Source organism: Pteropus medius, unplaced genomic scaffold, assembly GCF_902729225.1.
Source record: "Pteropus medius unplaced genomic scaffold, Ma_sr-lr_union100, whole genome shotgun sequence".
Lineage (NCBI taxonomy): Eukaryota > Metazoa > Chordata > Mammalia > Chiroptera > Pteropodidae > Pteropus > Pteropus medius.
Window position 1 is genome coordinate 6,704,060 of NW_024350924.1, and position 24,069 is coordinate 6,728,128.

General features: G+C 51.6%; 1 protein-coding gene across 2 annotated transcripts in view; it reads left to right on the top strand.

The window, feature by feature from the left end:
- Positions 1-297: 297 nt before the first annotated feature.
- The window catches only part of VANGL1 (VANGL planar cell polarity protein 1), a 48,901-nt gene continuing 25,129 nt past the window's right edge, over positions 298-24,069 (top strand). Inside the window, exons 1-4 of one of the 2 annotated variants that reach the window (XM_039841290.1) lie at positions 298-438; positions 9,715-9,918; positions 16,688-16,820; positions 20,825-21,432. In XM_039841290.1, coding sequence (XP_039697224.1) covers positions 9,848-9,918; positions 16,688-16,820; positions 20,825-21,432 — 812 coding nt within the window. In that variant the 5' untranslated portion in view covers positions 298-438; positions 9,715-9,847. Of the gene's footprint in view, positions 439-1,281; positions 1,306-9,714; positions 9,919-16,687; positions 16,821-20,824; positions 21,433-24,069 lie in introns of those variants that run through there. The other variant, XM_039841291.1, reaches the window with a different exon arrangement.

The following is a 24,069-nucleotide window of genomic DNA, read 5'->3' on the forward strand; positions in this document are numbered from 1 at the left end:
TTGGGGTGCTGAGGGGGGTCAATTCCTGGCCATGTGTTTATGATGTGAGAGTGAGTGTGTATGGTCAGTCCCTGGGGCCCGTGCGAGTGTAAATGTGCGCGCTCGGGGGCGTGTGCGTGCGCACGCGTGTCCCGGGGCGTGGAGTGACCGGGGCTGGAGCGCGGGAGCGGGGACGCGCCGGCCGGGCCCCGCCCCCCGCGGCAGGTGGGCCGGGCCCGCGGCGGGGCCGGCCGCGCTCGCTGCTCTTGGCTCGCGGCCGCGCCGGGCTCGCAGGGCTGGGCTCGGGCTGCGGGGCGGCGCCGGGACAGGAAGCGGAAAGCGGCGGCGCAGCGCGGCGGCGGCGGGGTTCTGCCTCTTCGGGAGCCCAGCGCAGGCCGCAGAGCCGGGGCCGCTGCGAGCCGAGACCGCGGCCGCGGAGCCCGCACGGCCGGCGCCGAGGTGAGTCCGGCGGGAGGCCGGGCGCGGGGCGCAGACCTCCGGCGGGAAAACGCCCCCCGCGCGGATCCCGCACCCCGCCCCGGGACTCAGACTCCGCTTCACCGCCCGCCTCCCCTCCTAGGACCGCACCCCGGGCGTGCTTCCCGGGGGCCCACTCCCCTCCCACCCCCGCCAGGCGCACCCCTCCTGTCCCGCGCCCCCCGCGCCACCCCACTTCCTCGGGTCCCCGCGCCGCGCACGCCCCCTTAGCCTCTGGCTGCACTTCGGGGTGCGCCCTCGGGGTGCCCGTTCCGGCCGCCGGCGGGGAGTGGCCGAGCGTTTGTGCAGGCACCGGGCGGGTGCGTCGGCGGTGCGGGCGGGGGGCCGGGCGCGCACCCCGGTTCCCACCCCGCCGCGGGGCTCGACCCGGCAGCCGCCCGCGCCCGGGGCCAGAAAGCGGCACGGAGCCGGCCTGTGCTCGCCCCGCGCTGCCGAGGCCGGGCCGGCCGCGGAGGCCGGGGGCGGGGGCGGGGGCGCGTCCGGCTGCGCATCGCGGAGCGCAACAGGCAGGTAGGAGTTTACTTTCAAAAAACGCCGGGGTGGAGCAGAGGGCGGCCGGCGAGCCTCTGCCGGAGGGGTCCGGGTCGCAGCAAAGCGCGCCGCGCCGGGGCAGCGTCGCCAGGGGCAGGACCTCCGTGCCCCCTGCAGGGTTTGAACTGCCCCGAGCAACGCGCCCGCAGCGGCGTGAAGCTTTAGAAAATTTTAAACGCGTCAGTGGCGGAGGCAGGAGTGGGGCGGAGCCGCGGCCTGGCGGCCGGGGGATGAGCTTGGAGAGAGACTTGGAGCCCAGAAGAAATCTGTTGCTCAGTTTTCACGTCCTCAAACCAGGTACCAAGCCCACACCGCGAAGGTGTTGTGAGCTCTCTTAGCTGCTCGTTAAGAGATACTAGAGCGGCTTTATTATGGTGATTGTGTAGCTGGCACGTGCATTTCGTTAACACCTTTTTTTTTTTTTCCTTTTCCGGGGCTGTGGTTGGAAATGCATGTATTTTTAGACGCTTATTCCAAAAGCTAGCAGGCTGTAAAGAATCTGGCATTTTCAGCGATATGTTTATAAATTTTACAGGGTTGCTGGAAGTATTATAACTTGTATCACCCATCAACAATGCTAATTAGCATTCTCCTTCCTGGGGGTGGGTTGTTTGATTACACAGCTCCTAGGCTCTTTACGTGAGATGGCATCCAGAGAGATGTAATTAGTCACTTTATGTAACCACTAATTAGAGTTTTTAGAGTTGAATTAAATCAGTGTGATGTAGTCGGGGCTTTTTGATTTGTGGGAGGAAACTGTTTCAAACATGCTGCAGTTCAAAGAAATAACACTTTTCACCTATCGGTGAGCATTTAGCATTCCCAAACATAACATCGATGTCTCTCAGTATAATTAGTGAAACATCTAGTGTGAAATTTTCACCGTGACCGTGTTGGCAGGGTGACTTGGTTGCAGCTTAATTTGTAAGTAAAATGGGAGAAGAATTTTGAGACCGGCATATTGGTAAGGACCGATTGCCAGGCGGTACAGTTTTATTGTCTTATGAATTCGAGGGACAAGATGAACCCATAAAGGGAGGTGTCCTTACCCAGCGGCAATTCCATGTCACACGCTCTATCGAAGACTAAACAAGCGTGGAGTGTGTTCTCCCATCCATCTCCCTAACACACGAACGCCCGGTTTGTTACCCTAGGCTGACGCTGCAGGGGTGCTGATCCCATTGTATTTGAACAGGCAGTTTCCACCTCTGGCCTGGGTGCTCCTGAGGAGCTAGAGCTATTTCAGATTCGTTTCTTTTCTCCTGGACTCCCCACAATGCTCGGGACACTGAACCTGTGAGTCGGAGTTGAAACTGCAAAATTCTTTGTGGGTTTTGTGTGGTTTGAGACCATTTATGATTGTTACCCACCCGCCTTTGAGGAAATACATAGTTCTGGTAATTGCTACATCGCTGTACATTTTCCATAGCTAAGGGCACAGGTTCCGCAATTAGACTCAGAGTTTAAGCCCCAGCACATACCAGGTGTGTGACCTTGGTTTTCTTAACTGTAATGGGAAATTCATATTTTATCTTCCTTATAAGGCTTGTTCTGAGAATTAAGTGAGATGGTACATGCAAATGACTCGAAACAGTCCCTAACACATAGTAAGCACTCAATTAACTGTAACTTAGATTATTGTCATCGTCCTCTACCTGTAAAATGAAGTAGTTGTGGTTAGGGGACTCGCTGGGTATGGGCAAGTGATTTGGGCATCGTGCTGTGCTGTTTTTTCCAGAGGGTGGACAAGACAGGATTAGGTGGACTTGGGGTGGACCGTGTTTCTCCTAGTGACTTTGGTCTCTCTTGAAGCCTGATGGAAAGGCACATGCGTGTTCAGCTGCTGTCTGTCTCTGTTAGTGCCTGAGTCCTGCTTATTGAACAGCAATCATTGGACCTGGCACCATGGGATTTACAGAGGAGGTAGCACCCGTGGAATCTATTTTTCTGAAGCTTAAATGTCTAGCAAGGGCCAGGAGGGGTCACTTAAAAGCAAATATACATCATAGAATCCCAGATACATTAACCATTCACAGCTCTTCAGAAATATACACCCAGCTGCTGGGAGTGTGTCAGAGGTTATTAATGGCTTAAGCCAAGATCAGATATTCTGGGAAGGTGAGCTGAAGTCATTGGCAAGACAGGTAAAATGAGGTTGACATTTTCTTTCTTTGGGAATAGTGGCCCAGAATTATTCCTTTATAAGAGCTATGTCGTAATGAAAGAATCATAGGGTTTGTCATAAATGCCACAAGCCCTCTGATCCCCACATCAGTGACCTGGATGATGTTTTATGGTTTACAGACCACAAGTTCAGCAAAACGTTTTGCACACCTTGCCGTAGTGCTTCTCCCCACCCTGGCTGCCAACCCCGAGGTCCTCCAAGCAAACCCAGTAAAACACATCCAGTATTCTCTGATCTCTGTGACACTCACTTCCAACCTGGGAACAGTAAAGGGAGGCCTGCAAGGAACAGAATGGAAATCATTAAATTACTTCGCTACAGTTCATGGTATTCACTAAAGTTGCAGAATAAAAAAAAAAAAAAAAAAAAAAAAGGACATAAGTTCAGTGAAAATGGTACTAAAGTCATATGCCATACAAAGGTATTCTTCCTAACTAAAGAAATTTCACTTTACTGAACTAAATAGCATTGCCTGACAGTGGGGCACGCCTGCTGGGTACTAGGCACTGTTCTAAATGATTGTGAATTATCTAACTTAATGGCCACCATGGACCTATAAGGTAATTAAAATATAATTCTGTTGTTATAGTTAGGGAAGCAGGCACAGAAAGGTTAGTAACTCGATCTGAGGTCACACAGCTGACAAGTAGCAGAGCCAGGATATGAACAGTGACAGTCTAGCTCCAGAGCCTGTGCTCAATTTTTCTTTTGTCGACTTCAAACAAAATTATTTAAATTGTCACTTTCCCCCTTGAGTGCCATATAATTAAACACGGGTTATCTCGAGAAAAATGTTAGCTTCAAAACATAATAAAAGTAATAATTAATGGAGTCAACCTTTTAGAACTGCGTGTATGATTAAAAATTCAAATAGTCAAAGTATTGTACGCAGTATATATAAACACAATTGCACCAGAAACTTCTTTGCCTTGCAGATCCATCCACGGCAGAAGGAGGGGAATGCTTCTATAAATTCAGCACGTGTCTCTGTACCCCTCGCAAAATAACTTTCTACCCACCACACCAGAGTTCCCTTAATTACTTACTAGCTCCAGGCAGAGCTGTTGATGTTTTATAATTTCCTTTTCGTGAAGGTGAGCTGTTTGTTTACCACCGTCACTACCATACATATTATTTTCCTCGTGTGATTTTCTGAACACTGTGTTCTTTTAAGTGGCAGGTACGTTTTACATGAGTGGACGTGACTGTAGGAGAAGCGTCTCTTTGAGGCCACTGATCTTCACTTCGCTTTTACCAAAGGAGAGCGAAGGAGGTTCTCTCTGACGTGTAGGCCTGGGAATTCCAGAATGTAAGGTGCCACACCTCAGCAGGATCCTGCGTACCTCAGCACTGCCCTGCTGGCCTTCACGAGCTGGGGTGTGATGAGCTCCAGCCTTGTCCCGGTGTTTGCCACTAGCGGTGCCTACAGCTGCCAAGGAACAAACACAGGAAGGCAGGGGGAGGCAGCCAGTCAGCAGACGAAAGAGGCTGCTACTGGCTTCTACTTCGTGCGTCTGAAACATCAGTTGTGCCTCTGAGCGAGACCGACATGTTGAGTAGGCAGGCAGCTCCACTCCTGGGGCTCTGACGTCACTGCCGAACCTGATCTCTCTGCCTTTTTTCCTCTTCTATGAAACTGGGGATTTAAAATAGACAACCTTAAGGCGTCTTCCACAGTGAACGAATGGCCTCCACGTCCTGAGGTTGGCCACCAGGAACCTTTGTTCAGCACACATTTTTTGAGTTAGAATCCGGGAGAGACAATAACGAGAGTAGTCCCTGTCCTCAAGGAGCTGGCCGTCTGTATGGGAGCCAGACCTTGAGCAATGCCCCCCAAAGCGTCATTGGGAACGGCGATGTGAAGGAAGGGAACAGGGGCTGACTTCGACCGGAGGATCAGGAACGGCATCTTGAAAGAAGCAACATTCAGGTTGAGAAGGATGGGCAGGCACCGGGCAAGCAGGGCGTGTGAAGAGGGGGTGTAGCGGACACACTGGGCTCTGCTAAGGCCCCAGGTCCTGGAGCCGGAGGAGGAGACTGGCCCTGCAGAGGTGGGCAGGGCCTCACAGACCGAACGGAAGATCCTGTACGTTATTCGAAGTTCAGGGGGACACCATGCAGGGGGTTTAAGTAGGAAAGTGGCATCTACATTGTGATTTGAAAAACTACTTTGGCTGCCACCCTGCTGGGCCCAAGCGCAGGGCGGGTCGTGTCAGGGGTCAGTGTGATAGAGAGACGGTTCCAGATCCCAGGATCCACATGACACCTTCATACGCCTCCACCCCATTCAGCCAGCGCAGCCGCCTGTCAGTTCCTTACCCTGGGAGTCTGGTTCCTTTTCATTACTTTATTATCTTTCTGATAAGGCATCCCCCTGACCTTATCTGAGTTCTGCTAATCTCCTGTGCGCACAGGGAAACTGTAAACAGATCATTGCAGTGATAAGGAAGCTTCAGGATATGTTTTTCTTTTATAACCGCATAGTCTCCCCTCATCCACGGTTTCAGTTACTCGCGGTCAACCACTGTCCGAAAATACTGAGTGGAAAGCTCCAGAAGTAAACAGTTCGTGCTTTAAATCAGAGGCCATTCTAAGTTGTGTGGTGAAATGTCAGGCATTCCTGCTCCATCCCACCCAAGAAATGAGTCATCCTATTGTCCTGGTAGCCACACAGTAGCCACGCTGTAGATGCTCCCCGCCTGTTACTCACTAAGACCCGTCGGTTATCGGACTGGCCGAGGAGGTGCTGCACGCAGAGCCTGTGTTCAGGTAACCCTTATTTTACTTAAAGTCTCATTCACCTCACTTCATCTCATCACGTGGGCATTTTAACATCTCACGTCACGAAAAGAAGGATGAGTACAGTACAATAAGGGGTTTCGAGAGAGACCACGTTCACATAACTTTTATTACAGTATCTTGTTATAATCGTTCTATTTCATTATTAGTTATCATCTCTTACTGTGTCTAATTTATAAATTAAACTTTATCACAGGTGTGTACTCATAGGAAAATACATAGTATGTTCACTGTGTTGGGTGCTGTCCATGGTTTGGGGCATCCACTGGGGGGTCTTGGCACGTGCCCCGTGGATAAGCGGGAACTGCTGTGTATCGAAGCTCTCCCGTTGGCTTTTAAAATGAGTTCACTCTGGATTTTTGTCAGTTTGCCTCCCGGCGCTGCTTCTTAGTCCTCATTCAGACCTCAGACAAAAGTCGATAGAAGCAGTGTGACATAGAAGACGGAGCCTGGACCGGAGTCGACGAGGACAGCTGCAGGTGTTGTGATAGGTTAGCCCTGTGTCCACGCCGCCTGGCGGAGGCGGGTGGCTGGGAACCGGGAGCCTGAGGGGAGGACCCTGGGCAACAGAGGGCTCATACTGACAGTGAAGATGTGTAGGACGAAGGGGGACAGAGCATCAGAATGGCACGAAGTCGGATCTGTAGGATCGATAGGATGATTGTATCGCCCCGATGGAGGAAACTGGAAAGAATAGCCAGGACAGTGACAGCCGCTGCGGGGGGTGACGATCATCCCAAGTGGGGCGAGAGGCATGTGAGTGGGAAACGTGCGCTGGGGGTTTATTTTCGTAGCAAGTGTTCGCTGGGCGCCTCTCATGTCCAGAGTGCCCTGGGGGTGGGTGGACAACAGCTCCTGTGTCCAGGGAGCCTAGTTAGAGTGAGTCTGTGGGAGTAGAACAGCGGGCGAGTGGAGTCTTCAGGGACGCCTCGATGGGACACGGGAGGGCGAGTCGGAGGAGCGGCCGCAGCACCCATCGCATCGGAGGGCGGCTGGCAGCAGAGAAGCCCGGCGAGGGCGGGCGGCGTGCTGTGCGCGTCGTCACCGCCCTGCCCCTCGCGTTGCTCGGCCGGGTCTCCAGCTGCTTCCTGGATATGGCGGTGGATGAATAAATCAGCGGGAGAAGGTCTAGGGGAAGGAAGACGAAGATGCGACCTTTGGATTCGGCTCACAGCCATTGCCGGCCAACTCAGAGCTGTTTCAGGAGGATGGATGGAGGATCGGGGTACAATCGAGAGGGAGGGAGCAGCAGCGTATACAGACCGCCCCTTCGATAAGTGTAGGCAGGAGTTAGGGGGGAGAAACCGGACAGGGGTGGCTGGGAGAGTTGGGTAAAGCCTTTCCCGACCAAGGGCACTTGGGAGCCCGTGATCTCTGAGGGACATGCCTGGAGTGGCCGTCATGGGCGGCCAGGATGTTAATGAAGATGAAGGATGACGTCGCTGGCAGTGGGGACGAGACTGAAACTTGGCCTACCAGGTGCCAGAGGCTTTTAACATGGGGAACCTCAATTCATGCTCACAGCCACCCTAGGAAGGGCTCATGCTAAATGGCCTCATTTTACACGGGGAGACACAGCAGCTCGGAGAGGTGAACGTCTGCCCCATGGCGTCTCAGTCAGGAAGCACAAATAGGGTCAGCCCAGGTCTGTGGGGCCTGGGCCACCTGCCTCCAGGATGTCCCAGCAGCACTGAGGCAGAATTAGCTAGAAGTTGGGCTGGCAAGGGCAGTCAAGAACCATGGGCTGGAAGGCAGAAGAAAGCACAGGAGTTGTGAAATAAGCTGCCTTATTTCGATTTAAAGGATGAGAAGACCTGAGGCTTCCAGGGGACCCCGCCCTGCTCAGGTGACCGCCAGTCAGCCAGCAGTGGCCTGAGATGCCAGCCGCATGCCGCCCGCCTGCCCGCAAGCCGTGTGGCGCAGGCCGTGCTCTGTCCTGCTCCCCTCCGAGAGCATCCTGTCCTCTTCCTGGGAGAGGCGAGGACGTCGGGCTTTGGAACCGCGGGCAGCGCTGAGCCAGCTCCCATTCCTCCGGCGTACCTGGAGCCGTGCTGGGAGCCTTCACACTGGTAGCCCGCCCCCTGCTCCCAGCGGCCCTGTTCTGCACAGGTCACAGAGGTGGTTGCAGGCAGGTTTAATAATTTGACTGAGGCCACACAGCTACGCTGATAAAACCTGGGGTGGGAACCCGGCTCCAGATACCGTATCTGCTCACATCTTTAGATCAGCCCTGTGACGGGTTGACTTGCCCCCATTTGACAAATGAGGGTGCTGAGGCCAAAAGCCAGGGGCTTCTCCCAGGCTCTACTAGACAGGGAGGAGCTTCGGCCAGAACCCAGTCTCCGTCCGCTCGCAGTGGGTCTTCGATGGCACGGGAGAGATGGAACGATGAGTCACGACCTCCGGGACCAGGGAGGCCAGCCCTGGGGCACAGGCCAAGGAGGTGAATGTACCTCACGGCTGGCAGCGCGAATGGTGAGGGAGAAGGTGCCCTGAGCCCTCGAGGCTGGGGGTTGCGTTGTTTGTGGTGCTTCTCAGGCAGCTCCTCCGGACTCGCAGGTGGCAGCTGGGGTCTGGCGCTGGGCCCCCTCCCAGCAGGGTAGGAGCATGGCATTTGCAGGTCCTTTGTCTTCCCGTCCCACTTATCTCGCCAGCTCTGTGTGCAGTGTCAGCTTCCTGGGGATCTGGACGGAGGCGGCCCGTGGGGCGGAGGCCAGCTCTGGGGGTGAGGGGTGCAGGGCGAGGCACGAAGTGCACATCTCGGTTTTCTAGAAGTAAAAAATTAGCGTGCGGGGCTCAGGAAGGTCTTGGAAATGTTTCCAATTTATTTTTATTGCCAGGCAGTATCTAATGAAAATGCGGGAAAAGACCCAGGAGCCTGCAGCTCGTAAATCACCTGCTCGCTTTTTCTGAGGTTCCTTCTTAACTCTTGTCCTTACATAAGCGATTTTATATGGTTGTAACGGTAATGGAGATTCATTGTGTCTCCACAGTCCTGGAACCTGCTTTTTAAATTTACCCATCCTATCGTAAAAAGTTCCATTCTTCATAATTGTCATTTTAAACAGCTATACAATATTTCTTTGGGTGGATCAACAGTGTTTTCCTTACCTATTCCTCTGTTTTGGAAGGGATTTAGGTCGTTTCTAGCTTTTTACTGTTATAAACAATGCGGTAATAAGTTTTTTCTTTAAAAAAGAAATTAGTTCCCTGAGATAAATTCTCATGAATTTGGGAACCAGGAATGAAAGAGACTGAGAATTTTTCTTTCTTTCTTTCTTTAAATTTGGCCATTGGAAACTCTGAGTAAATCCCTTAAAAGCCACTTTCTTGGGTATTGTTCTTTTGTAACCAGTGAAGAGTGGGGGCTGGGCATCATGTCTAGGGCCCTGAGAAGCCGCCTGCTCCCGCCTGAACCCGCGGGGCCAGGCTGTGTCCCGGAAATGGCCCAGGGCCAGGTCTCACCCACCTCTGGCTTTCCCACTGCCGCGTGTGGTAGGGGCTTGGTTTGCGCGGCCCCTGCCTGTGCCCCTCCCAGATGCCTGGGGAAGCTTGGGGCTGCATGAGTGGAGCATTCAGCATCCAGACGCTTCACCCTCACCCCACTCCCTTGTTCTAGTTCGAGACCCCAGGGGAGGCGGCCGCTGTCATTTATCTTCCAGCCCCTTTCGGCTGGCTTTGAAGGTTGACATGTTTTGTTTTGTTTTTTTCCCTTTCCCCAGAATTTGTTCCTGGTGAAGGGTGGCGCCTCGGTTCCCAGACCCCGTGAGGTTTTAGGATTCCAGAAGGTGAAGTTCTCTGCCTCTAAGGAGAAACGGTACCTGCTCCTTCAACAAGTGCGAGTTCTCTATTGCTATGGATACCGAATCCACGTATTCTGGATATTCTTACTATTCAAGTCATTCGAAAAAATCTCACAGACAAGGGTATGTAAGCTGTGCCTTGTTTTTTTTCCTTTGGGAGAAACTGCAGGTTGCTGGGGCGTTGTAGATTCACTTTCGAAACAGTGACGGGGCTGTTGGTGCTGGGGGTTTGTTTTGTTGGCGGTGCATGAGAAGCTGAGCTTGAAGAGCATTTAGCATGCATCGAGAGTAACTATGCCACCAGTTGACATTTTATAGCTGCCATTACAGTTGATGACATTAATTTCTCGCAATTGATTTCGAATTAAAGTTTCCCCTTGCAGTGGAAACGTTTTTCATTGCCAAGTACTCCTCGTAGAAGACAGTTCTCCCAAAGATATACCAAGGATGTAAATGAAAAAACATTTTTTTTTAAAGTGTTAATTTGTTGCTTTTCACCCAAAGCTGCTGACTCAGTGTCCATTAAGCATTTGCTACGAGGCTTATACATTGAAGCCTGTGGCACTGGCCTGGTGCCTTATTTCTCGCCGACTAGTCTTCCGGTCGAGCAAGCCTGGGGTTTGAAACGCTGTCCTGGGTGCTGGCGGCCAGCCCCTCCGCTGAGCAGCATGAACAGGTGTGCGCTGGCGTTCGTAGAGCTTGCCGGCTGGTGAGTGAAGGAACAAGGGATGAACGAGTAAAGAGACAGCACTGTGCTGGTTAAGAAGGCAGGCGGTGAAATCATAGTGCCTCCACTTACTCAGACTGCTCAGCTGCGCAATGGGTGTAGCAGTACCCTCCTTACAGAGCTGTTGAGAAGAGGAAAGATTATACATAGAAAGCATTTAACATAGCACAGAGTAGGAGGTCACTAGCCAGTGGCTGTATTAATGCTAGTAAGGACCTTTCAGCACCACATTCAAAGGCCTGAACTGGCCACAACCCAAAGGCCCACCTGTGGTCACAGCCCTGCGTGGTTCCCTGACCAAGCGGTGCCTCATGCCGACTGCGGAGTGTCTCGTTTTGTAAAACAGCAGTAAGATCTGTGTATCTACTGAACTTACTTATTTGCGATCCCGTATGGCTGGAAAGAGGTCTGGAAGGGTATACTGCCAGCTGCCAGAAGTGGCCATCCACAGGGAAGGACACGAGACGGTGACCGACAGGAATGGCCGTTTCTACTTCATCTTTCTGTACTCGTTCAGTCTTTTCTAAGGGTGTATTTTGCAATGAAAAATATGAATGGAATACAAGGGTGTAAAAGACAGGTTTTCAAAGCTTTTGCTTAATGACACGAGTGCATGTTCATGAGGCCATGTTATAAAAAACAAGATTCAGAAGCGTGTGCCTTATAATAGTTACGTGTTCTTATAAAATGAATGTTAACGTAGTGACCATGTCTGTCTCTGAATATAGGTTTATTAGGATTCTGGGTGAGATTTTTAAAAAAACTTTCCTTATTTCTCTAGTTTTCATGGATTGCCGTTCTAATCATAAAAATTGGGGGAAAGGATATAAATGTGTTTGTGCTGGAGGCCAGGTGAGCCTTTCTCGTCAGCACAAGGATCAGAGAGGAGTGTGCCAGGTGAGCCTGAAGTAGCACACCTGAGTCCAGATCCTGAGGGAGTCACATACCGTCCGGTGTTAAAAATGTCATCACAAACTTCAGCTATTGGGTAAACAAGTCAGATTAGTTATGAAACCCCAGAAACAGCTCTTTTAAAATATCAGATCATTGACCCTAACTAGAAAAAGCAATTCCTTGTCAAAACGCCAAGCTTCTCTTTCGCACACCACAATGGCAGAAGTCAAAATTTGGGGTTCTCTGGGTGTTTGAGGATGAATAAAGGAGGACACCTTGCCAGTGTCCTGAGCAGGAGCCAGCTCTGGGCTCCTTTACCTACAGACCCGTGTCCCAACTGTCACCCTTCAGGGCCCGTGCTGTGCCCTGCTGTTTCCTCAGGCCTCTTGGGGCCCCCCAGAAATTGATACAGGACTGCAGAGCCCTTGTAGAAACTTTGAGGGACTGTAACTTTCAATTAAAACAGTCTGCAGAACTCTTAGTACCTCTGGGACTCGTGTGAAAAGTCCTTGGCAAACGACAATTCAGGCTGAGACTTTGAATAAATTCATCAAGGAATGTTACTGAATGCCTACTCCGGAAAGCTCTGGGTGAACACGTGACCCGTAAAGATTGACAGGTGCACGCCACGGTTCTTCAGAAGAAACCCGCAGCCACGTGTGGCGAGTTCTCTGGGGGCCCCGGGGGACGTTGTCGCTGGAGCCACGCTGGACGCCTTAGAGCATGTGTGCCCGGGGCGTAAAGACCTTTAAGCAGTGCTAGGACCCCTCCACTGGCATCTGAGCAGGCCCTGGACCCAGCCGAGGGTACCGTATCACCCAGGGGTGTCCCTGTGAAGGCTGCTTTGCTCAGGGATTTGTTGGGAATTTGAATGGAAGTGGAGGAAAGGGAAGGCACCTGGCTTTTTGGTGATTTTAGTAGGATTCTGACGCTGAGGAATAATGAAGGGCACCAAACTCCATATGCCTGATGATGCTGCGGTCATCTTTGGCGGACTGGCTGGGTTCCAAACAGATGACAGGTGGCTCTTTTCTTAACAAAGAGGTTCGTGGTCTGGTTTTATGATGTCTGCCAGCTCCAGAGGATGTCCGGTTAACCTGCTGCGGAATGGCCCCAGCCGACCTCGCCTAACCTGTGGGATTGGAGCATCCGTTCCCCAGGTGAAATATGGCAGCGGCCACCTGCAGAGCCCCTGCTCGGACCTCAGCCTTCATCCCCTGTCCTCGCAGAGTCGCAGGACGGTGGGAGGCGGTGCTGCCATGTCGGCAGGTGACGAAACCGAGGGGTAGCGGCAGCATTTTGCTTTGCCGAAGTTCCAGGGCTGGGAGGGCTCCTCTGGTTCCGGGCCGACTTGCTGGTCCTTCGGACGCTCATGCTTTCCCCTGGACTGGGTGGGGAGCAGCGGGAGTCGCTGGGAGGGGGACAAAGGAGAGGAAGCAGCCGCCAGGCCCCAGCAGTCGGCAGAGAGAAAGGGCAGGTGGCGGGCGGTGGTGGAGAAGGAAAGGGAGGAGTAGCCGGCTTTCCCCAAATAGAAATAGCAAACAACAGAGACTCCTCCTAGGAAGCGCCTCCCGTAATGGGAATGCGGTGGTCGCTGACCGGGCTTCTGGCTGGGGCGAGGGGGGCTTTACGGCAGCCCCCAGGGGCCCGGCTCCAGAATCGCCTCCGCGGATGCGTGCGTGCACACGCGCAGCTTCAGACACGCGCCCGGCCTCCTGCGAGCCGTTGCCTGCTCGGCCCACCCCTCTCGCGTGCACATACATGTGCACAGATACACCGATCTTTCCTCATGTGGGCCGATGGTGCGTGGAAGCAAACCCAGGGGTGAAGATACCTGAGGCGACACACCTGCCCGCACGGGCCAGGCGCACAGGCGACCCAGACCGCTTGGGCAGCGTCGGAAAAACACCCAAGTGTGCACGCGTTTGTGACACCCCTTTCGAGGGGTTTGGTCGCCTCGCTCCCCTGGTCTCCTCTTTGTCCTCCTGGAGACTGATGGTCTTTACCACTGAGGAGCCCTATCCCGTAGGGCACTTAGCATGTCCTCGGAGTGACAGCACTTGGAGCCGTGGGGGCGAATATTTGGGGACCTGCGGCAATAAAGCAGCCAGCCATACTGTGGCTCGTAGCTCTGTAAACCCGAAAGCACTGCCGGGTCGTATTTTTGTTGGACTCCCTCCTTCGTACTGGCTCAGCGACCTCCTTGGAGCAGTAATTCAGGACCGGTGCTTTGTAGAAGAGCCGTGTGCCAGTTCCTGGTCCCTTGACAAGGACCATCACAAGTCACAGCCCACGTTGGGTTAAATAGGATGATCGTTGCCCTTCACTTACCAGGACAGGGGAGGCACTGGGCTCTGGGTGTCCCTTGGTCCCAATGCATGCTGTCCCGAGCCTTTCTTCCAGCCTCATTCACTGAATGTTGTTTTAATAAAGAAGCCACGGGATGTTGCAACGTTGTCCAGCTGGGTATTACACTCGTGGCTCTCACGGGTGAGTCCCTGCTGTATACAGGCCAACTTCCAGAGAACGTTTGGGCTGAGGAGCCTTGGGGAACCTTTCCTGGACTGCCTTCCCCTGGAGTGCGGGTGGGAAAATGCAGATTCCTCTTGTCTCCCTTCCAGACGCGTTTTCCGAGAGCGGCGCCAGCGTCTGCACCCAGACCCACGTGCCAGTGCTTTCTCTGCACGCTCAGCTTTGACGAGCACTGAGTTAGGGTTTCTGGCTCTGGGCAGGAGGAACCTTCCTGGAGTCATCAGATAACGGTCTCTTATCTGGTTTACCTCAGATGTGAGTTACCAGGGCAATTGCTAGACTGTCTCTTCTCCTTTGAGTGCTGTTGGGCCCTTCAAGAGCCAGGCTGGGTGGGTCAGGGGTTGAAGCGATGGTGGGTCCTAGAGAGGCGTTATCCAGCCCAGGGTAGTTCCCCACCTGCCTTCCGCCTTGGGCGTGTCCAGGCTCCAGGAATTGGCACTCAGTGAAAGAATTTTGCTTTCCAGTGGAATTTGTGCTGTCACAGGATTTGACCCATGGGACTGGTGACTAGATAGATGGGTTAGGGAAGCATGTGACTTGGCTGATGGCAGAGAGAGGGCTGGATGTGACAGCAGCTGGGAAAAGTGGGAACAGGAAGATAGAAGAGGAGGCTCCTGGGTCTGGCCAGGGGGCTGGGAGCAGTGGTTCTAGGCTTAGTCTAAACAGTTCGCTCTGGACACTGGCCAGGCACGTGGGAGGTCGCCCCCAAGCTGTTTGTTGTTTCTCGCGGTGAGTCCTTTAGAAGCGATCATTTTGGCAGCCCAGAGTGCTGGGCTCATGGCTTCGTGCTATCCGAGGTCACAGCCTAATCATGACTCCCAGCGGCAGCTTTGGAGGCATATTTCGTAGCGCTGATAGGTTATCAAGTGTAGGGTGTTTGGGTGAGCATTAGGCATATTTATGCTGCAGAACCTTCCAGTGGCTCCTCAGATCCATGCGGCACAGCAGGCGTGGGTCGGGGCGGCACGAGCAGACCTGGGTTCAGATCTTGCCCTGCCACTTTCTGTGACTTCGAGAAGTCGCTTAACCTCTGTGAGCCTCAGTTTCCTCGTCTGTAAAACGGAGACAGTAACACCAGGCTTATAAGATTATTGTTGGGATTGAGTGGAAATATCATGAAGCACTTAGTAAAGAGCTCTAAGAATGGGGGTGGGGAGTAGAATGGGGTGGTTGGCGTGGATGGGTATTTCTCAGATCTCTCAGTAATTTCCTTAGTTGCCTGGTTGAGCAGAATACATCTCTTTCTAGACGCTAGTTATACTAGGTCATAATGATAAGTTGTCTGGGGACTAGAGATGCTATCACTGAGTTTCTGCTCTTTCAAAGCCTTAACCACTGCTTATCCTAGGGAGGTACTGATAAGGTAGGAGTGGCCACAGGAAGTCTGAGTGTGGTTTTGTTAGGTAGAGAGCAGGTTGATAGGAGATTGCTGTGGAGGGGAAGGGGCTTCCTGTGTTGATAGTTCCTTTTACATCTTTTTCTGCAGGGTGCACACACTTTGCCTCGCCAAGTCCAGTCACCACTCTTTGCCCTTGACGGCTAGTACTAGTGAGAATAACAGTGTACTGAGCACACCCCAGTACTGAGCTCCGTGTGCGCTATCTGTGCGCTGGTATCATCCCCCCAACCCCCATCTCATACATGAGGACACTGAGGTTTCCAGGGGTTAAATAACTTGTACAAGGCCATACGTCTAGGAGGAACAGAACTGAGATCTGACTGTTTGTCCCCAAAGTCTGTGTGCCTGGGAGACTTGGGAGTGAGGGTAAATGGTTGAAGGAGGGAGAACCGATATCAAGCTGGCCTGTGGGACCAGGAGTTGAGGAGACTTACTCTTGGTCACGGAGGGGCCCCTTTGGTTGGGCTGACCGTTCACAGTTTGTGGGTGGGAGTGCCAGTTCCCACAGGGGTTAATGCGCAGGTTATGACCTCTGAGCTTTGCACAGTGATTGGTTCCTGTTGTAATTTCTAGATGGAGCCATGGCAGGACGCTTTCACAATCACCCTGGAAAGACCTCCCAGGAAACTCATTTGGAGTAAAATGATGCAGCAGCCTGCTGGATGTCTGGAAACGCACGCGCGCGCACACACACACACACACACGTACACGCACGCACACTCCTCCCTTGGTATCATTTGTCCTAGCTTTTGTTTGTTCTCTGGGTGTCTTCGAGTTCAGGTAGAGCCTGTGGGAATGACTTTTAGTTTGAATTTGTAGGAATAAGAAGTAAATGATTCTCCGTGCTGGTTTAGAATTTCCTTTCTTCTCTGCTTGTCCAAAGGTGGTGACAGATGTCCTAGATTTTTTTTTTTTGGTTGAATAAGCTTAAAATATTTTGCAATTGTCTCTAATAAAATCAATAATCAGTTGGGTAAAATTATAAGCAAATCAGGTAATAATTTTACAATAAATGTGCCTTAACTTCTGAATTCTAAATTCTGAAGATGTTCAGAAGCTTTTAAAAATGTGTCCACTATGATCGGCAGAATTGACTAATCTTTAGTAGGTTTCCAGTCCTACGGAATAGCAGAAAAGAAGAAGAGCATTACTAGAAGGGGAGGTAGGACCAACTTCCTTTTCAGCCCGAAAGAAAATTTGTTGAGTGGCGCTGAGTGGCCCCGTTAAGCGCCGTGTGTGTGTAATTTTCCTAAATTCAACATGAAATTTACATTATATTTGATGAGCGTAATTAACGTGGCATACATACGCTAACTGATTATCTTTTTTTTTTTTCCCAGGGAAAGAAATAGAGAGAGACACAAATCCCCCCGGAATAAAGATGGCAGAGGGTCAGAAAAATCTGTCACCATTCAGGCTCCCCCTGGAGAGCCCCTGTTGGCCAATGACTCTGCCCAGACGGAGGAAGTTCAGGTAGGGATCCAAGGCAGCCTGTAAGCACAGCGCTGCTCGATCAAGACCCCTTTCCACAAATGTTTTCCTCAGTCTTGTTGTAATAGGTTCTCCTGGGTTTTTAGCTTTATTTTTCCAGCATGTGAATTAGTTTATCTACGTCCCGTGATTTGTTGTTGGTCTGAGGACAGCCCGTCCTGCCGTTCGTTGCCTAGTTTGTGGATTCTTCTGAAGCGTGATTGGTGGGCCTGCTTTGCATGGTGTTGAAAAGAAGCCAGCAAGGCTGGATGGCCGTGACAGGCCAGAGAAGGGAAAAGTTACAGGCTGCAGTCTCTGGAGACGCGTTTCAAAGTGGAACAGGATAAGAGAGGGAAGGACGCTCTCTCCAGAATTCTTAAGTCGGGTGAGGAAGAGTGAGCATCGCTACTAGACATTCGCAGTGAACCTGGGGGTCTGTGCACTTAGACGCCTGGCGGGAAAACAGAGATAAACCAAATAGGCCCTGAGCCACAACGAAGGGGCCAACATATACCAAGCGGACTTAGGGGTGAGTAGCGCTCTGAAGCTGTGGCATGGAGTGCGGGGGTCCGTGGCACCCCAGAGAATGCATTTCCTCTGTCAGCTCCTCAGTTCCAGACACTTCTTACTGCTCAAGAATTCAGTGTTCCTGGGTCTTGCAATGTTTAAGAAATGACAGAGGTTAGGATTTTAAGGGAAATCACCCACTTTTTAAATACAGTTGACCCGTGGACAACACAATATGAACTGCGCAGGTACACTTACATGCAAGTTTTTTTAAATAAATAAGTACATTACTGTGAATGTGTTTTCTCTTATGATTTTCTTGAGAACTTTTCTCTAGCTTAATTGTAAGAAAAATATAATGTATATAATATACAAAATGTGTGTTAATCGACTGTTTATGTTATTAGTAAGCCTTCTGATCAACAGCGGGCTGTGAGTGGTCACGTTTTTGGGGAGTTAAAGGTTATATGTAGATTTTTGACTGTGTGCAGGGTTGTTCAAGGGTCAACTGTATTGACAATTCGTTAATTAAAAAAAGAAAACCACTGTGTGGGTGGTTCTCCCTGGGTCCTAACTGTCTGGCAGCCCACCTGATTTATGTAAACATCTGAGCTATACTCAAAAACATGTTTGCATACTCTCCACAGCTCTTGAAATATGTGCATGTCCAGACTTGGCCCCAAATAAACCGATGTATGCACACACAGCTGTAAAGATATAGGGCTGTGGATAAGCATATATCTGTGTGTACACACAGATAGACATTTATAAGCAGATAGATGGACCGAAATTGGAATTTCTCAGAGCATAAAGGTGCTCTTGGAACCCAAGGCTGCAGCTGCGGGATGCATGTGGGGTTTGGTTTGTCCAGGGACGAGTAAAGGTCTTTAGTCCTGACTGTTGCACTGCCCGCCTTGGCTCTGGGAAGGTCCGCGGGATGGTTGGGTGGTTTGGTGGAAGGGGCCGGTCCTAAGATCGAACCACCCCGCAGTGCTGCGGGAAGTCAGTTTCCTTCTGAATGTGGATCCAGAGGTGCCGGTGGCTCACTGTGAAGCCGTTTCTTGTTTGCGGTGTCTCTGCATCTTGTAGCATGCTGGGAGGCTACGTTGGGAAGCCGTCGATGTTCACACTAGGGGATGTGCTGGGTAGAGCATTGAAACTGGCGGGCGTTTGGAAGCCGGCTTCCTCAGTAGCCGTGTGCCCCTGGGCAGGCACACCCTTGGTGGGCCTCAGTTTCTTCATAGAAAATCTAGGGGACTGGATTAAAGGATCATAGATCCTTTCTGTTCTAAGAACGTCCAGCCTTGACAGGGCCCTTTGGACGTCTACATTTTTTATTTTTTTTTGCACAGATAGGCACCCATTCTTAAAATGGACAGGGGATTTCATTAGCAACTCTTTGGAAAGAAAAAAGGCGAGTAGCTAAATCAGCACAGTGTAGTGGCCAACAAAATGACTAGGAGATACTCGTAGTAATTATTTCAGCATTGATTGTCGACTGAATATGAGGCCCGATACAAAACGTGGAGTCCAGTATTTGCCTTCACTACAAGTGTTACAAAGTAGGTAGCCTGCGAACTCACCTTATAATAAAGCAAGTTGTCCATCTTTGAATTTGTAGCTATTTTTTCCCCTGCCACTGATTTTTTTTCTTTTTTAAAAATTGAAATAAATTTGTACCCAGAGAAATAAAGAGGTCTAAAGCGTACAGTTTGGTGTTTTAAGAGCTAAATAAACCCATAACTCATTCCTATCAATCCATATACTGTATTTCTGTTACTAGAAAGTTCTCTCATGCTCTTCGCAGTCGATTCCTGTTCCCCGCCCCCACCTCTCCAAGGCAAGCCCTGTTTTGATTTCTGTCACTATAGATCAGTTTTGCCTGTTTCAGAATTTAATGTAATTAGAATCATATTCTTTTGTTTTGGACTCTTTTCTACTCAGCATACTGGTTTTGAGATTTATCCACGTTTTGGTGTGTTTCCACAATTCATTCCTTTTTGTTTTTGCCGCATAGTATTCCGTTTTATGAATACGCCGCAGTGTGTTATCCATTCTCCCGATGGACAGACATTTGGGTTGCACTGTTTTGGGCTCTTATGCATAAAGCTGTTAAGTATATATTTACATTTATATGAGACTGCCAGACCAGTTTTCAGGAGTAATTTACACTTCCACTCGAAGTAGCTGAGAGTCTTGGTTGCTTCTAATGATTGTCTTAAATAGCCATTTCTCTCATGGTATGTGATACCTGTAACTTTCCACGTCAAAGAACTATTTCTTCATAGGTCAGGACCTTTGCCACCACCACTGCCTTTGCCATCGCCTGCACGTGTCATAAATCATATTTTTTATCCTGAAGATTTTTACCCTGAAGATTTTTGTTTGGTTATGAGAGACTCCACCTTACTGATTCAGCTGTTAAACTGGATTTTTCCAAGTTGGCGTCTTACACATTAATTTCACTCAACTTGCCCCTCCGTCTGACTGTTTTTTCCAAGTTATATACGCACATCTCTAAGGCAGAACCTCTTTGGACTCCGTGTAGCTTTCCATGGCCTCCTTGCTCTGTCGTTAGTTTGGAATGCAGTCCGAATTGCCAGTGAAATAGCAAAACTGTTTAAAATTCTAACGACTGGATCTCGTTAAACAAAGACAGTAATTGCTCCAACCAGAAAGTACCTCAAAGTTCAAAAAGAGAGAGAAAACAAGAGAAGGAAAGGCAGGCACATAATAATAATCTTGATGACTCCTTGCCCTCAAACTTTCATTTGTCATGAAAACGTGTGTTTCAGGTGGAATTTTTGAAATGCAAGTGGCCGTAGACGCTTGCATTTGCTTAGCTTATTCAGTAAGAAATGTCCAGGAGTGCGTGACACTGATAGATATTAAATGGGTCTTAAAAACAATATGGAGGCTTAAAAACAGTGTGTCCTAACTGCGGGTTGGCTTCAATGTGCACGTACATTGGTAAGTCCCTTCGCTGTGCCCTTGGCTCTTCAGAGCTACTGAGAAGGCCTCCCGAAGCGGGGCTTATCTGTGAGCCTTTATAACCCAGCCGTGGAGTGAGAACACAACACACAGGGTTTTCTTCTCAGGCCGCAGGTGAGCTCTCATGTGCAAGCCTAACAAACAGCGGATTGTTTACTGCAAGCAGTTAGCCCCAGACCCCTCCACATCTCTCTGGGGATTCCAGCTCAGTGGATGAGAATCAGTGTTATAGTAGTGAATCACCCAGACAAAGAGGTTAAATCATGTTCTATTTGAAAAGGTCACTGTAGGATACATTTTGAAAATTTTCAGTGAAAATCGTTAAGGTTGACAATGCTTCTAATTAACATGTTAAGCTTCCGTTTTTCTGGGAAGCCCCTGGGTGCGGTTTGCTTCGGGGGGGCGGGCCCCCCCCCATGTCCACTGGGTCTCCCAAGTGCCTGCTTTGTGGCTTTCCCAAGTAACCTGCCGTGTGTGGCTCTGCATCTTCATTGTTCCCTCCCCGTCAGGATGACAACTGGGGAGAGACCACCACGGCCATCACGGGCACCTCGGAGCACAGTATCTCTCAGGAGGACATCGCCAGGATCAGCAAGGACATGGAGGACAGTGTGGGGCTGGACTGCAAGCGCTACCTGGGCCTCACCGTCGCCTCGGTGCTCGGACTTCTAGTTTTCCTCACCCCCATCGCCTTCATCCTGTTACCCCCCATCCTGTGGAGGGAGGAGCTGGAGCCTTGCGGCACCATCTGTGAGGGACTCTTTATTTCCGTGGCGTTCAAACTCCTCATTCTGCTCATCGGGACCTGGGCGCTGTTTTTCCGCAAGCAGAGAGCCGATGTGCCACGGGTGTTTGTCTTCCGTGCCCTTTTGTTGGTCCTCATCTTTCTCTTTGTGGTCTCCTATTGGCTTTTTTACGGGGTCCGCATTTTGGACTCCCGGGACCGAAACTACCAGGGCATTGTGCAATACGCCGTCTCCCTCGTGGACGCCCTGCTCTTCATCCATTACCTGGCCATCGTCCTGCTGGAGCTCAGACAGCTGCAGCCCACCTTCACGCTGCACGTGGTCCGCTCCACTGACGGCGAGTCCCGGTTCTACAGCTTGGGGCACCTCAGGTAAGCGGGAGCATCCAGGGAGGCGGGCAGGACGCCTGATGTCTCTCGCTAGAAGTCAGCTGGTCAAAGGTGATGACAGGTGCCAAGTGCCAGGACCAGGGTCTGGCTCCTCCCTTCAGGCTTCGAGAAGAGCTGTGTTGGGGGGTCGGGTTGCGGGGGTGGGGGCTGTGACTTTTTGACTTTACATTGACTTTCCCGACTTCCGGAGGGGGTGGTGCAGTTGCTGGCGCTCATCCAGGTTGGAGTTTAGTTGGGCTTGAGGTCAGAGTTGTTGGCAGAAAGGATACATAGCGACGGCTGCTGGCCCTGAAATGGGCCTGTGAACAGTGGGTCGAGGGATTGGCGGTTCTGTTTGCTCAGAAGGACACATCTGGTTTACCCCGTTGTCTCCGGGGAATAATTAGTCGTCCCTCTTTCGTCCACCACCCTTAGAGGTACTGCGGTTTGAGTGATCAATGACGTGGTCACCCTGGTGGCCGTCCAGTAAAGAATCAAGTGTAGGTTAGAGACCTCAAACTTGTAAGGGTCGAGTGTTTGCAAGATACATGCACGAGAGAAAGAAATACGTTGAGCTATCGCGCTTTAAACCTGTGCATGAAACCTGTTTCATGGTTAACTAAAAGAGTGATCGCCATCGTTTATTTAATTTTATTTCTGTCCATCCCGAGGTCAGCCATTCGTATAGACTGTCATGTTTAATCTTCTCCGAACCCTTTGATTTAGGTCTTATTCATCCCCATATTACAGATGAGGAAATGGGGTTTAGGGAATTTAAGTCATTTGTACAAAAATGGCGAGCCTCGCGTAGGTTTCACCCGGATGTCAGGACGCGAGGCCCACCTCGTGCCTCATCGTGGCGTCTCTCACTTCGTCTTCACTGGCCACAAATGATAAACTCCCTGGGGAGAGGGGCTGTGTCTCATTGCATCCTCAGTGCCTCGCCAGGAGCATGACACACAGTTGGCCCTCGTGGTCACTGGGTGAATGGATCCCCTGGGATGTCTGACCGTGCCCTTACCTCGGGCTCCAGCCTCTTCAAGCCATATGTGCCAATGTGTGTAACCTGTTTGGCTCCTCGAAGTACTTACTTCATCGCAGCCGTCATCACTGTGCGTTCATAGCTGGCAAGGGCCCCTTAGTGGGCCTGAGAACAATGGGCTTTGTCATACATCTGGCCGGGGCCCAGAAAGGTGGCGCGAGCCTCCTTCGGGGTCAGGTTTCCCCTGCAGCCATCCTGGTGTTGGTACACATCTTCTTTCACCCTTGGACTCAGCTGGTACCCCCTGAGGACGGGGTGGTCTGGCGTTCAAGGCTGCTGCCCCTCTGACCCCTCCTTGGAGGGATCAGTGTCTGAGTCTCACGCTCCGTGCAGCAGAATCAGATGTTCAATTCCTCTGCAGATGCCGTGGGGCTCAGAAGGCAAGTAAGTCACTGCTGCGTATTCGTCTCAGACAGCTCGCTTTCCCCGTATTTCGTGTTGGAGAATGACCAGCAGACTTGTCTGTTCCCTGCAAACCCAGAGCTGGGGCCCAGAGACATAGGACGGACGCCTTTGGAGCTCTTTTCTGAGACTCCTGGGGCTCACGGTCCCTCAGAGACCAGCACATCGCTGTGCAGGGGACAGTGGCTGACACGGGCCTGGCATGGACGATGGGAACACAGGAGGACCAGGGAATTGCAGGCAGCAGCAGCAGTAAAGCCCTGTGGGAAGTGGGCTGTCTCAGGACAGGACAGGTGTAGCCGGTGTGAGAAGGTGGAGAGAAATCCGGCCCTGGTCCCAGGAGACAGGAGTGATATCTGGGACTCTGTAGCCGTCAGCAGCCAGGACAATGGCCATTAGTGAGGCCCGCGGTGGTCTTGTGTTTTGGCCTCAGGCCTAGTAGGTGTGACTCCCACCTGTGGAGGTGAGAAAGGAGAGGGCGTCTTCTCACCTCAGGTGGCAGGGTGATGGGGCTGACTTCCTCCCTAAGGCTCCATCAGACCGGATCTGGGTGGGGGCGGGGAGAGGGCACACAGGACAGCTTCTGGCACCTGGAACTCACCGTAGCTCTGCCGGCCAGGAATGGATGAGCTGGGCCAGGAGAAGCAGGACCGATTGCGCCGTGTGACCCGCAGGCTGGCTGCAAACCCTCGTGGTTGTCCTCATCTGACCAACAACCCCCCAGGCTTTATTTGCTGACCCTGAAGTCACTAACCCCCGGGAGACCCGAGGGTGCCACTTCTCTAGCAGCCCTGGAGGAGAGCGTTGCGGGTGGTCCCAGTATCTTCCTTTCAGCTCCTCTCCAAGGCCCTTTGTTCCCCCCGCCTTCAGTAAGGCCCCCTTCGTCCCTCACGTGGAGACCCTGGTTATGGGATGGAAAATGGCTGAAGAGGGAGAGACATCTTTATTCACAAATAGAGCCCTCAGGCAGGGCCAGCTGCCCTGTGACAGCCGGTGTGTAGGAGCAAGGACACGCCTGCTGGCACCGTGTGGGCTCTGTCACCTGCCGATCCTTGGGCTCGATCTGGTCCAAACCCAGCAGTGGCGGGAAGAGTCACTGGGCCAGGAGGATAACTAACTTCTAAGCCCTTTTGCAAAGTATAGAAACAGACAGGAGGGAAGGGGGAACCAGAATGAACAAAGGAGCAGGTCCTGGG